The following is a 15,000-nucleotide window of genomic DNA, read 5'->3' as shown; positions in this document are numbered from 1 at the left end:
AAATTTTGACTCCAACAGACACACACACACGATGTAACAGACATTCGTGCACACACCCACGCATGCACACACACACACACACACACACACACTGGGATTGATAAGACGCACAGAGGAGAGCGAAGTGAAAACACACACCCCTCCTGGCACACACATGCTCGGAGCCCAGCAGCGAGCAGGGTGGAAACTCTCATGAAAGGAGTTGTATATTTGGAGAAGACATATCATTAAGATAGGCGGAGGGAGGAGGGAAGGGAGGGAAGGGAGGGAAGGATGCGCAGAAACTTTCCATCTGCTCTTTTAAAGAACATGTTATTGCTTCTCTCTCTCTCTCCGTCTCTGTCTCTTTCTTTTCATCCCGCTGAACGTGAGCCAAAGGCCGTTAAAAAACACCAGAATCACTCACAGACAATATTAAAACATGGCGACTTGTTGCTAAGCGGGAAACTAAATCACAGTGTTCTGACAGATAGGAGCTAATTTGGTGGTTTGGAGAAAAGGAGGACGAAAACATTGTCCATGTTTCTGGCAGCTTGTCCTGGTAACTCGTCCATTATGTATAAAAAAAAAACCTCTGGCGTGTATCTGCTGGTATTAGTGGGAGGAGGCAGTGGTGGAAGATGTAGAAACAACACAATGTGTGAACACCTCAAAGTCACACGTACATTCTGCAGCTCAGTGAATATACCTGGTTGCAGCAGAACCTGCCGATCCCATCCAGGATATTTTTCCTGTGCTGCTGCCTGACATTGAGCTCGTGTGTGTTTCTGGTTGTGTGTCTGTCCATCTGCATGTGTGCGCTGAGAAGCCTGGAAGGACAGTAGCATTGTGTGTTTGTGCTGCGCTGCGGCCCCTGGCGTGGCCGCGGCCCCCGTATATCACGAGGAACACACTCCTGCTCCTCCTGCAGATCTGCCACATGTAGAATGGACACATTGATCTTTTCGTGGTGAATCAACTGTGTTTGCTGAGGAGAGCGACATAAAAGACATCACTCACATGATTAGCTTTGATATGAGAGTGTGTGCGGCGTCTATATGTAAAGAGCGTCATCACATGACACGAGCCCTAAAGAATGTTTTCTCACTTTCGACTCGCAGGCAGACGAGCGGCGCCGCACATTTGCTGCCGTTGTTTCAATTCCTGATATTATCTGATGGGTCTGCAGTGTGGAAGACATTCGCACACACGCGCTCACACCAGTTACATGAATGGACACATAGTTCACATGCATGTCGGCGCACGCACGCACGCACACAAACACACACACACACATAAATGCGCACAAATGGTTGCGGAAAGAAAGTGGACACAGATTTGGCCGGAGGCAACAATGCAATAATAACTTAGCGCGTGAAATTAGCCTCCTTGCGTTCCCATTCACCACAACCAATCACATGGACGAGGGAAGGCTGGGAAAAAAGACTCTGTCTCCTCTCTCCCTCTCGGCCCGGGCTTGTTCCAGCATTAAACACAATCCTGCTCATTATGCGCCGAAAAAACTGTAATGAAAATATGAAAACACTGGCGCCACACTGATTTTGCACGTCTGATTGACTATTAAGTGTTTGTGTGTTCTTGGTAGACATACAGTATACGTTATGGAGAGGCCGGATGAGTGGCGCCTGTTGTCGGTCACCATGACACGGCGTGATAAATGAGTAAATGTCAGGCTCCTGACGTGAATAGCTTGATTATATCAGTCAAATGTATAAATTCTTGTCACCGGCTAAATGACAGATGCTGTTCGGGGAAGTTTGATTTGATTATGAAAGACGGAGAATTACTGTAACTGCATCAAAAGTTTTCCTCTTTCACAACAAGAAAGTAAAACTCACTGAAACTAAGATATTGTTTGAAATACAACATGTATACGTTGACTTGACTCGTCCTGCAGCCGCTGCAGGTTCAGATCCGACCCGTGCCACACTCACTCATTCCATGCTCATGCTGTCCAATCAATAAATGCAAAAATATCCCAAAATATCTTTAAAAAAAGAGGAAATGATGCAACTGATACATGGAGAATTAGCAGAAATTGTTTTTATTTTATTCAAAAGGAAATCGGATGTATGTATTGAGATCAGAAACCGTGGACACTTACATTTTCTGCAACCTGCTCACAAGTCATCTCTCTACATGTTGTGATTTTTATTTTAATAAAGATCTCTGAATTAGGTTATTCGGCGATATTTTTCTCGATCATCGTGATCTTTGGGATCCAAATTCATTCATGTTTCCCTTCTTTCCTTCCTTAATGTAAACGTAGCTTTTTGTAATTCACACATTTCCCCCTCAACAATCTATTTTCTCCTCTGCTCCTCTGCTCCTCCTTCCTCTCCTCCTCTTTTATGGCCGGCCTCTGGTGTTCAGCACAGTCCATGTCTTGTCTCAGTCATGAACAGCACATTGTCCTCCATGAACAAGGCTCCGTGCATCTGCGATACACCCCCCTTCCACTCTAATATAAATCAACACACTCCCTAAGTTCACATTTATCCATTTTATTCATTCTATATATTTAAACAGGTGGCTGGACTCAGCTGCTGGACTCAGGCAGTAGTTAGTCAGTTTGTGTTGTTGATCTCATGAGTCACGTTCACGACTCTTCAGCTGGATAACGAGAGCAAAGCTTTAAAGATCGTGTGTCCGAAAGAGTCAAGTCCTCTGAAAGAAAAGTTAAGAGTTGAGACGAGATGAAAACCAAATTAAAGTTTAATATTGAAACATAGGAGAAGTGTGATATTGTTTTATATTCTTAGTGGGAGATATTTAAGAGTGAAAAGACTCAACCTTAGATTAAACTAATGACACTAAGTCGAACAGGCTCAGTCAAGCTGCTCCAAATATAACCAAATGTAAAATTCATACCACATTCTCCCATCAAGTTCCCTGGAAATGAGTTGTGTGGTTTTTGTGTTATCTTGCTTACTAACAAACAAACAGACAAATTAACGAGGAGGGGTGGAAACCTTTAAAAGCTCATCTCAAGGTGATGAGGCTTGATTTGAAAAACTAAATTAAGATTAAAAACTGAGAAATGACCTGCTGAGGTGTGTGATGTTAGGGAACGTGTGGGGTTCTTCAAAAGGATGAAAACCTCGACTCTCGGTACTTAAGGTTGCTCCCGATCTGCGTCTGGTAGAAATTATTCCAGCAAAGAGTCAAACGTAACAGAGTCGTGTTATTACACCAACCGCAATAAGGATGAAAGCAAGCGGCAGCGGGGAAGGAGAGAGAGGAGAGATTTCACATTCTCTTTCCTGTTAACGTTACATATTCCCAGCTCACTGATTACATATGCGGCGGGGGTGAAAGGGGGAGGGCCGTTGACGCAAACATATTTGTGTAAGAGGCTGCCTAATTACCAGAGCTGGTTCTCCACTTCACTTAACTTTCTAATTGGCTTGCCTTTTTGGCTGCCATTAATTACAGGATTTCATATTCCATTAATGATTGGAGGGGTGGTGGGGGGGGTATAGAAGCGTTAACGTGCACGCACTCACACATTCTTACAGTTTACATCCAGATAGACACACACAAGCACTTACTGACACCGACCTACCAGTGAGCATGAGCGCACATCTTATTTCCTACCTTTCATTAAACAGTAGGGTGTGTGTGTGTGTCTGTGTGTGTGACCTGTGACCTGCAGCATCTCCTCCTCCACTAAAAGGAGCATCAAACCCTCCTTTTCAACAAGAGGAGGCTTCATTAAACAATCTGTGCTCAGGTCTGTTCTCACCCGCGTCGTCCTCTCTCTCCCGCAGCACCCCTACCCGTCAGAAGAACAGAAGAAGCAGCTGGCGCAGGACACAGGCCTCACCATCCTACAAGTGAACAACTGGTGAGTCGGCCCACAGTTTACACGCAGAGGTTTGACCCCCCCAGGCTATCCCAGGTCTTAATGATTGGAATTAATGCCTCCACTCCATCACTGTTTGCATCCCCCCCCCCCACCCCACACACACACACACACACACATGCACGTACACCACTGACTGAATCATCCTCATCTAGATCAATCCATCTAAAGAGATATGGCCTGCAGTGATTTTCCAGACCGACCGCCTAACTCAGCCCAAACATGAGCATGTTAATTAAGAGTCGAACTACATCATGAAAACATCCAATAAAAGCATCGAACATGCAGCAGTAAGAGCCGAGTGATTACTGCTCGAGTGGCAGCTCCCAGACTCATTAGAGGGTTTTACTTTGCCCGACTTGTTTTGGGGGTTTAGAGAGTTTCTTTTTGCAGCTATTAACTTTTGTTTTTAATCAAACACCTCGTTCACCATCCACGCTCTCATGGTGAAACATTTATTCCCACGTTCATGTTTTACGCTATTATCCTAAAAGTTCATTTTTCTGACACGGTGATGCAATTCACTCACTTACCAGTTTAAACTTTAGTTAAGAAAAAATAATTACTCACAAAGTGCAGTTAAAATTACAGCAGCTGCTGCTTATTTCCCTCCTTTAATCACTGTATAAAGTCTGTTTATTGGGTGTCAGCTGACCATATATCCTTTTACAGATTGTTTTTTAGTACTTCTTCACCACGCATGAAGCATGTGAAGTTGTCCTTGTTAGCAACGAGCCGCGCTCAGAGCTGCACAACCTGCCTCTGCAAATTAATGCCCTGTAAGTGCCAACTAGCCAGTTAATTGGGCACGAGCGTGACTGGCGCGGGCCATAAAATGAGGCTGCTAACTAGCCGTTTTAACCTTAGGTAGCACTGTAAAAGGTAGAAAGGGGCCCTGTGTCCTTGTGCGGCTAGTCTTATCAGAGAGATGGCTATCAGCACATGCTTAGCGTTATTAGCCATGTCTAATTAAATGGGCCGGAGTCTGGGATTCTGAGGTGCAGGGCCCAGGCAGCAGCGTGTTTGATCTGAGCGGCCCTTAAAATAATCCTTGAAAGTATCAGTCAGAGGCAAAGGTGCGAGCATGAAAGTGGAGACTGCAGAAAGAGAGAGAGAGGGAGAGAGTTAAAGAGCCAGACGGAGTGAGAACGAGATGAGGAGAAAGAGGGGGAGATAAGGAGAAGGGGAGAGAAAGAGATGAGACAAGATAAAGCCCCATTACCAGCAGTCTAATGATGTTAACATTATTCCCAGCCATTGTTCAATCTGAGACCTCAGAGACAGACAGACGTTAGATTAGGGGATGGTGTATCAGTCTGTAGAGAATTCATTTCATACCAGGCCAAAAACAATGCACACGCACACACACAAACACACACACACACACACACACACAGACACACACACTGGTAGAGAGAGGCCTCCTGACCAGAGGGAATCCTGTAGAGGTTATCAAGTCACGTGACCTCTCTGAAATCCATGGGGATCAATTCTTACAGCCGAGATAAAGCCAAGCTGTGTGTATGCCTGTGTGTGTGTGTGTGTGTGTGTGTGTGTGTGTGTGTGTGTGTGTGTGTGTGTGTGTGTGTGTGTGTGTGTGTGTGTGTGTGTGTGTGTGTGTGTGTGAGTCAGACAGACAGTCACATGAACAGTAGCTTGGTCACTTAAGGCTGACTGTGTGCTCTCATTCTGTTTGTTATTTTTATTGGTGGGGGGATAGCAACACACCCTGGAGGTGTGCGTGCGTGCATGTGTGTCTCTGTGTAACACCAACACACACACTGTGTAAATCGTGGGAGGTTAATCTTGGTTTGTGTAAGATGCGTGCATGTGTGTGTGTGAGAGAGAGAGAGAGAGAGAGGGGAACCGGGGGTGGTTAATCTAAGGGGTATTAACTGTTAAACCCTGCATGCCGGGATCCCGCTGCCCCCTCACATTTGTTGTATACGTGTGTGTGTGTGTGTGTGTGTGTGTGTGTGTGTGTGTGTGTGTGTGTGTGTGTGTGTGTGTGTGTGTGTGTGTGTGTGTGTGTGTACGTGCGCGCTTGTCCACAGGCATATTTCCATGCATGGTTGTTTGAGCAGTACATTGTAGCATGGAAGGGTGATCGAGAGGGAAAACAAGGAAGTGAAAAGAGGGGCTGATGGAGAGATACGGACAAAGACGTGGATAAAACCAGGGATGAAGCAGTGAAGTGATGCAGAGGAGGAGAGAGGAGAAGACAACGTGACGGAGAGGAAAGAGGGAGAGACAATCACACACACACAGAGAGAGAGAGAGGGAAGGAAGGAGAGGTTACGTTAGGGGAAGTGCCATTTCACAGGCGTGTTGTTGTGCTGATTGGGAAGCCCCGTCATTGGGTGTCTCCATAGCAACCCCTGGTGATGTTACCTCCTGACCCACTGATTTGTTGAAGTCAATTTCCCGAGCTGTGATTATGTTTGTCAGTGCTGTTGAAGAACACACACTCGCTCACATACACACACACACACACACACACACGTACACTAATGCATGCATGTCTAAATTCTCTCACAGTTACACACACACACACACACACAGATTTCCTCATGCGTTCACTTGCACAAAATCAGGTCTACAACTGTGAAATCAAGCCAAAGAGGATGTAAGAAACCATAAAACACTTACTGGGAGTGTGTTTCACGGTCGTACACAGGCCATCGCAACTGAATTCAATTCACATCCAATGGCCGCACATGAACCGCGGGTCATCCGTGTTTGTCGTCCCAACGGGGGACCTAACGATAAAAAACATGTAGAGCTGACAAATAAAACGCACAACGCCATCCTGTGACATCATCACACATAGACACACACAATCTCTTAAATCACGTGTGTAATATGCTTTCCTTCACATATACAATCTCTCTCTCTTACACACACACACACTATCCTCACACACACACACACCAAAGATGTGTTAACACACATGTCGGTGTGTATTATTGATGAGCGAGCACACGGTGGGGCTCAGCAGATTAAATAAAAATGCTAAAGGCCGGCAAGGGGCGCAGATCACTCATGAATTATTGGCAGAAATACTCTTCACCAGGGAATCTCAATTTGAATGGAAAAAGAGAGTATGCATGTGCGTGTGTGTGTCTGTGTGTGTGTGTGTGTGTGTGTGTGTGTGTGTGTGTGTGTGTGTGTGTGTGTGTTGTGTGTGTGTGTGTCTGTGTGTGTGTAGGGTTGTACATGTTCACATTTGCAGCTGAACCATATAGAGAATGCACACACTGTATTGTCCACACCCAAGTGCAAATACTCGGACACAACCCCACATAGAAGCCAGTGTATACATACACAGTATAGACACACACATGTGTAGATGCAGAGTCATGCACTTCCTGAACAGGTAGCGTGTGCACACAAAGTATAAGAGCATTTGTCACACACACACACACACACACAGCAGAACACGGATAAGTCGCAACATGACGCCAACAAACACACAATTGGTTAAAAAACGAATGGTCACACATTCAGACACAGTGAACGTTTCTCTGAGCATTAGAATAAAAACCATCGTTTACACATGAGTCCGTCCTCTGGCCCAGTGGGGGGGAGCGTCGTCTGGTGGGAAACGTCCACAGCCTGAAACCAGAAGATATTCTCCTTGCTTCAAATCAAACAAATCCTAGAGACGAGTCTTTACAGTGAAACTAAGTTGTTTTAAATAATCAAAGTTATGTCACATGTCACCCTGGACACCAACTAACCTTGGCCACAACTTACCTGAAGAAACGTGACCAACATGTTCATAATAAAATTGTTTCCAGACCTCAATAATAAAAATAATAATTTAACTTAATAACTAACAAAAAATATGAACATTTGTAGATCACAGTGATAAAGAATATAAATGTAAAATAAGGTAAAGACAGAAATCCGACAGTAAATGGATCAGAAAAGTTGCCACGAACAGTCGTCTCCTTGAATACAACAAGTTTCCTGCTCCCACATGTAAACGTCTGTTCACTCAGGCAGCAGCTCAGTGCAACATGAAGGTCTCTCTCTCTCCTCTCTCTCTCTCTCTCTCTCTCTCTCTCTCTCTCTCTCTCTCTCTCTCTCCTCCCCCCTCTCTCTCTCTCTGGCTGCAGTCAGTATCTCTGTGCTAAGTTCTCCTAACACTCCGGTGATGTAAAAATCGATGGCGAGGTCATCAGGTTTCCCTTGTTGGCTGCCCCTCCCCTTCCTGCCTGCAATTTAATAATGCCCCTTTAAAGGCCGTGTTTAAGCCTCGCCGGGCGATTGTTTTGTCAATAAGGCTTTTTACGAACGTCTTAAAAGCATGGGCCGGGGGAGAGAGAGGAAGAAAGGAGAGAGAGAGGAGAAAGAGGGAAAAGAGAGAGAGAGAGAGAGAGAGAGAGAGAGAGAGAGGGAAGGACAGTATTTAGGAAGCGGAATGGACGGACATTCAGGCTACTTAGGAAGAAGCAGCGTGGCACGTACATGTCCGTCTATTATCGGGTTTCTGAAAGGACAAGCCGAGCGAGTGGAGGAGGCGAGGGGAGGAGAGCGAGTGGAGGAGGCGAGGGGAGGAGAGCGAGTGGAGGAGGCGAGGGGAGGAGAGATAAAAGGGGTGGAGTGGGAGAAGAAAGAGAAACAAGGACGTTTACTGTGTCTTCCTTTTTTAGTCCCTAAGCTCCACAGACTTTTTGATTCTAATAAAACGTCCTGTAATTGAAGCCGAAGCCTTTGGTCTTAATCCTGTAGGTTTTCTTCTGGTGCTTCTCACTTCTTTGAGCACGTGTGATAACAGTGAGCTGTTGTTGTGATGATGAGACTGAACAGAAGACGGGACAAGTCAGATGATCACACAGGTTTTTAATAAAGATTAGTCAAACATATGAAGGAGAAAACTGGAGTGAAACAATAACTCAGATTGGTTTGATGTAAACTTTCCTTCCAGCTCACAGACTGAAATCCAGATGCTGCTTCCACTGATCTCACTTTTCTTCTGTGGTGACAAATTAATACCAATAAGTTAGGTTTTCACCAACAAGTATTTACCGAGTACAATACTCTCAGAATTGATAGATGCGACGGTTAAAACTATATCAATAATAAGTTTTAATAAAGCAGAACTATCCTTCAACTGAGTGACAGACAAACAGGTGGTGGGATGAGGTGTACGATTCAGTATGTTGACAAGCCAGAGAGAGAGAGATGCTGGAACTTGTTCCTTCTGAAGTGTGTGTGTGTGTGTGTGTGTGTGTGTGTGTGTGTGTGTGGTGTGTGTGTGTGTGCTGTGTGTGTGTGTTTTGGAATTAGCAGGCCCAGTTTCAGTCAATGCCCTGAAGCCTGTTACATACACTGCATCTCCGTCAAGTTGCTTCAGCCTAAAACTCCCCGACATTACAGCAAATACCACACACACACAGACACACACACACACACACACACACACACACACACACACACACACACACACACACACACACACACACACACACACACACACACACACATTTTACTAGCTATGACCTCACCCTCAGATTTCAACACTGAGTTAGAATGTGAAGATCCTGTCAGAAGCAGCGTTTCCTCTGCTCAGCGTGAAGCTGCTGCCGTTACCCTTGTGCAGGAATCTTCAGCCTGTGCAGACACGACCTCGTCTTTACTGTATTATGTCAACAGAAATGCGTGTAGACGTGCGATTGTGCTCACACACACACACACACACACATATAGGTGTCCATTTGCAGAGACACTCTGTGAACTGAACACCCCCCCCCCCCTCTTTCTCTCACTCTCTCTGTTTCTCTTACATCACAGCATGCCGCCCGAGGCCAAACCTGCATTCGCCTCTCTCTCCCTCTCTCTTCCTCTCTGTCGTTTTTATGCCCTCCTCTTTTCTCCCTTGCTCCTCTCCTTTGCTTTTCAACCTCCTTTTGTAGTGGGGGTGGTGGCGGTGGTGTTGGTGGGGGTCCTGCACATGAAAGGGCGGCAGGACGTGAATGCCGGGGTCTGTGCTGAGGCACACACACGGTCGCTGTCTCACTCGCCGCCATCAGACAGCCGCTGTTCTCACGCCGTTGTTTTCCAGCGTTGATCAAACACTGTTGTGAAGTTGCATCAGCGGGGACACTGAGCGTTTCGTGCCAAAATGAAATATCATCGGGGGAAAATAGGACACAGGCTCCTGCAATTAACAGACAGGAAACTGACAGGAAACTGACAGGAAACTGACGTGGATTTCATGCAGTTAAGATAAGTGATGGATCGGTGTAAAGGATTCCTGGACAAAGCGTAAAATGACGAGAGATATATCATGAAAGAAGATTATGGATATAAAACGAATAATATGAATAATACCCGGACTCAGAGAGTGTCTCCTCTGACCAGGCCCAACAGTCCCCTTATGACACCACCTTTAAATTCTTTAGGTCTGCTTATTATTAAGATCACTGGTAGAAACATGCCTGATTTTCTTTTCATCGATAAATCCATGATGATCCATGAATTATATCTGTGAAAATGTTAGAAAACGTTCATTCTCAATGTGAAAGAAAGTGAAATTTGAAGCGTTCTTCCCCGACTGACAACACATCCACCACCACGTTTTGTGTTAATCCATTTTGAGTAATCCTGCAGACCAACAGACTCATGCAGGTGAAAACGTAAATTACAACATACGTCAGTAAACGTCTGATTGATGCCTTTATTCTCAAACTGGTATATTCGTGTTTTCGAGCATGTTCTGATCTCTGGACAAAGATATTACCTGGTCCCTCGTCCTCACCTCCACACCCAGGTGTCAGCTGCCGGTGGATGTCGTCTGCCTTTTTTAGTTTCTGGGCAGTCGGAGGGTTCCCCGTAGAGCCGGCTGCTGGGAGCCAGCGGGGGAAGTGATACACACGGAGACAGGATATGACACGGGTTGTGTGAGGGGATTTAGGTCAACCACTGTGTTTGCAGCCATCCCCACCGAAGCCCTGTCAGCAGTACCGGCTCTGTGTGACACTGTGGTTTGTGTAAACTGTGATTTTTATTTTTTGCAGCCAGGTTTGTGTATTTATTTGTGTGCAGTGGTAACAAACACACACAAACACGCGCACACACACACACTGTATGTATGTACATGCAAATACATTTGCAAACCCTCCCCAGCAGCGTGCACAGGGCGAGCTTTGCTAATAGAGCTTCTACACATGCGAGTAGACATAGAGCGCCACAGTCAGTCGTACACACACACAGATGCATATATGTTTGGGTCCAGGCCCAAAGGCTAAAGGACACAGGCTCAGTCCAATGTTGTGTTTGTGCAGTGGGCAGCACGGGACAGCCATGTTGTTTCTGGGTCGAGCCCGGCTTTGAGCCATACCCTCTCCCTGGCAGTGATGGATGAGCGGCTAACTGAGTCCAAGAATGTGTGAATGTGTGTGAAGGGAAGCAGGGACAGAGATAAAGACAGTGGCCGAGGTCAAATGTGACAGCAAGACGCTCTGATGTCTCAGTCTCCTCCTCCGTCTTTATTTCCTTTACTCCCTGAACTCCTCTCGCTCCCTCTCGCCCACCCTCTGTTTATATTTTGCCTTTTGGCAAGTCCTACTTTGGAGTCGGCGAGAGTTGCGAAGTCGGCCCAGCCAATGAGTTCATGTATGTTTTTCAAGTGGCCAACATTTCCCCTCTGTAACTCCGCGAGGCACCTGGTCGCCATGGACACACGCACGTACACACCAAACACACGTACGCGCTCGTCTCCGGCTTGTGTGGTTACCCACCCTGCTCCACTCTGTAAAACCAGCTTTAGTGGTAGATTCATGGCTCTCTTAATGGACACTGGGCTCTCGGGTAGTGGAGCAACAGGGAGTGTGTGCATGTGCTCACATACTTGTATTTTATGTGTGTGCAGTAATGGGGATTAAGTGACCCCATGGCTGCTCCCAGTCCAAAGCCCCTTTTAAATTTCACAGCTTTCTTACGTTTCCCTCCATATGTGGCTGTGGATCCAGCTAATCCACCTCATGCTATAAGGAGCTGGACCTGCACACATGTACTGTAGTGTGTGTGTGTGTGTGTGTGTGTCTGTGTGTGGGCAGTGGGTGTGTGTGCAGTGGGTGTGTCTGTGTGGAGCAATGCAATGTATTTAGAGATGCTGCTCCAGGTTTGCCTGCCAATAAACACTTTTATGTATTGATGACTCAAAACACAGACCTCCTGTCTAATAACAGCTCAGCTGCAGCCACACAGCTTTCAGACTTCAGTCAGGTGACTCCTGCATGACCTCACTCCAACCTTGCTCGTCAAACGTGTGTGTGTGTGTGTGTGTGTGTGTGTGTGTGTGTGTGTGTGTGTGTGTGTGTGTGTGTGTGTGTGTGTGTGTGTGTGTGTGTTTAGCAAATTTTTTAATGTGCTCGTACATGTATGAACATGCGTGTATGTTTACGTCTGTCACAGTGGCGTTGCTAATCCCAGAGTAATATCCAAGGTACCACACCTTAATGCACACAGGCCCTTTCTATTCGGGAGGAAGTTACCAAACAGAAAGGATCATGGGAATTGCCTGTTTTGTGTTTGTGCGTCGAAGCGTTAAAGACCTAAAACACCTAAAGCTTTTTGAAGACATTCGATTGGTCTGAGCAGTTTTTTGCCAAAAGCAGCGATCGTGATGCTCGTCGTTGACAAGTGAGCACACGTGGCAGAATGTAAGTGTGTGTGTGTGTGTGTGTGTGTGTGTAGGCGTTTGTACCTGTTGAAAGCTGCACAGACAAATTAGGAAATTGTTGTGTCTTTACACAACAGTGCAACTCGTAGGGAGCTGCGGCCTTTTCGTGCACAATCCACATCTCTGCTCAGAGCTTAAAATTCCTCAAAGTCAGTGGATCCCAACCTGAGGTCAGGAGCTGTCGGAGTGGGCTCAGGATGAATCTGAAGTGGAGCTCACATGATGATGGAAGACTAAATATTCTCTTTCACTGACTTTTGTTACTTTTTCTGATTTCTCTCCTGGTTTTATTTGATTGAAATACTCGCCCGTGTCTGTGTGAGATCACTAACCTGAAAGGAAGGGTCACAAGCAGACGTTGCTATATTGTAAGGCTTCATAAACCTATAAACTGTTTAAACAATAGCACTTAATAACCTTCATCTCTCCATAATAGCAAATTCATACAAATATACATTTAATTTTGTTCATGAAAAGACGTTTATGTCCTAACAAAATACCAAGAAATGTCACGACCCATAATCCAAATCATGCACAAACTACAAATTCAAACTAGTAACATTTGTTCGGTAATTCGTGATAAAAACTCTTAACTTAGATAATTCTTTTTTGTTGGTTGATTCTTTGTTTGTTTCTTTATTTAAACTAATCTGAAGCATTTAATCCATCTGACCTGAGAGTGACACTGAGGAGGAGAGAGGGAAGGAGGGAGGGAAGGAGGTGATTTATGAGTTAACTGAGGAGAACAAGGGGAGAAAATCATAACTGCAATTCCCCTCACACCCCCACATGCACTGCGCTCGCATACATTCACACACATATAGTGCGCAGGTACGTGCGCGCGAACGCACGGCCACCCCTTGCTGCACATAAAAGAATATGTGAGCTCTATAATAAAATAACTAATTACTTAAGAAGATGGAGATGTGCTGGGACACAGGACAGGATAATAAAGTTCTGCAGGGATACAGTGTGTGACAGCAGCGGGCTGTACAGTGTGTGTCTGTGTGTGTGTGTCTGTGTGTGTGTGTGTGTTAGCTCTCACTTGCTGTGCGATTGCTTATCTTGTGATTTATGTGTGTGAGTGCACGTGTGCAAATCAACTGCTCCAATTTTTGTCTTCTGGTAATAATATGAAGCAGGTTTGATTCGTCTTTAAATCACTTTTGTAGAAAATAGGTTGAAAAGATCTTTCCAGAGAAACAAAGGAAATGAATTCCGACAGGCAGAGCCGAGTTCTAGTTTGCACAAGTGTGTTTGTGTGTTCACCAGTGAGTAGGAAGGATACACGGGTTAGGCGTTAATTGTGGTTGAGCAGCACACAATCGATGCGAGCCGCGCACTGACAACCTGATGATAAGTTGCATGGTTCTACCCGTCAGTGCTCGCTTTCTTTTTAGTGCTTTTAAATCACATTGATTGGCAGCCAGGACGAGTGTGTGGTTACACAGTTATTTTAAGCGGCTCCCAGATTTGAATATGCATGTAAACTGTCTGTCGGCACGCACTGACATCCACCGCCGGGTCCTGATGCGTTCATGTAACGCCGGAATATCCAGCTGTACGTAAACGTGAGGTGTGTGTAGGCCCCTGCGCGTGTGCACGTTCTCTCAGATTACTAATGTAATATTGGTAGCGGGTGCAGAGGACGTGTGTACATACAGTATGTGTGTATGTGTGTGTGCACGTTTAAGCGTTTCTGTGTGTCTCACATTACTAATATAATATTGGTAGTGGGCTCAGGAGATGTGCATGTGTGTGAGTATGAGAAACGGAGAACTCCACATGAATTTAAATGGACGAGCTCTCAGAGTAACCTTTTGTATATCCAATCTGCATCTTTCCACTGCTCGTTATTAAATTATCCCCTAATTGGTCACGCATCAAAGGCAGCTGATGAAAAAGACAATTTCTTGCTTTTAATTGGGCATTTCACGTGTGCTGGGTGTACACCTGTGTGCGGCTGCCCGGGCGCAGTGTGTGTTTGGGTGTGTGTGTCTCGGGTGTAATGAGAATAGGACATTAGCGAGGGCTTGGCAGACGCCGTCGCAATCAGTTCCACTCTTTCCAGAGAAGGAGGGAGAGGGCGGGAGGATTAATCCAGACATTAGGAATCTCCGACGGAGAAATAGATCGGAGGCAAAACAACAAAGAATAAAACTCACCCAGTTTCCTCACACGGTGTCTAAGAGCCGTCGGTTCTGGGATCACGCGGCCGACATGTTTTTAGATCAACTTCACCATAAAGTGTTGTGCACCCGCAGCGGGACTCGAGCTCACAGCCTTCACAGGGTTCACGCCATCAACCAGATTCATTGAACTATAGAAAGCTGAACTTTATCTCGGGTCACTCTCCGTCCTCCCTCTTGTCTTTCGGTGTTTCTGCCTAACTTTGGGTGTACCACCAGTGGTGTGTCACGCCAAAATAGCTCGGCTATTGTTG

The 15,000-nt window shown here is 45.7% G+C and overlaps 1 protein-coding gene across 4 annotated transcripts in view; it reads left to right on the top strand.

Annotated features, from left to right (window-relative positions):
• Nucleotides 1–15,000, top strand: part of meis1b (Meis homeobox 1 b) — an 81,229-nt gene that overhangs the window by 52,742 nt on the left and 13,487 nt on the right. For 2 of the 4 annotated variants that reach the window (XM_035172516.2, XM_035172518.2), the window contains one exon: nucleotides 3,771–3,847. The exons of the other annotated variants lie outside the window; for them this stretch is intronic. In XM_035172516.2, the coding sequence (XP_035028407.1) occupies nucleotides 3,771–3,847 (77 nt within the window). The remainder of the gene's footprint in view (nucleotides 1–3,770; nucleotides 3,848–15,000) is intronic. 4 annotated transcript variants of the gene reach the window in all.

This window comes from Hippoglossus stenolepis, chromosome 12, assembly GCF_022539355.2.
Source record: "Hippoglossus stenolepis isolate QCI-W04-F060 chromosome 12, HSTE1.2, whole genome shotgun sequence".
NCBI classification, from domain to species: domain Eukaryota; kingdom Metazoa; phylum Chordata; class Actinopteri; order Pleuronectiformes; family Pleuronectidae; genus Hippoglossus; species Hippoglossus stenolepis.
This window is presented reverse-complemented; position numbering and strand designations above follow the sequence as displayed.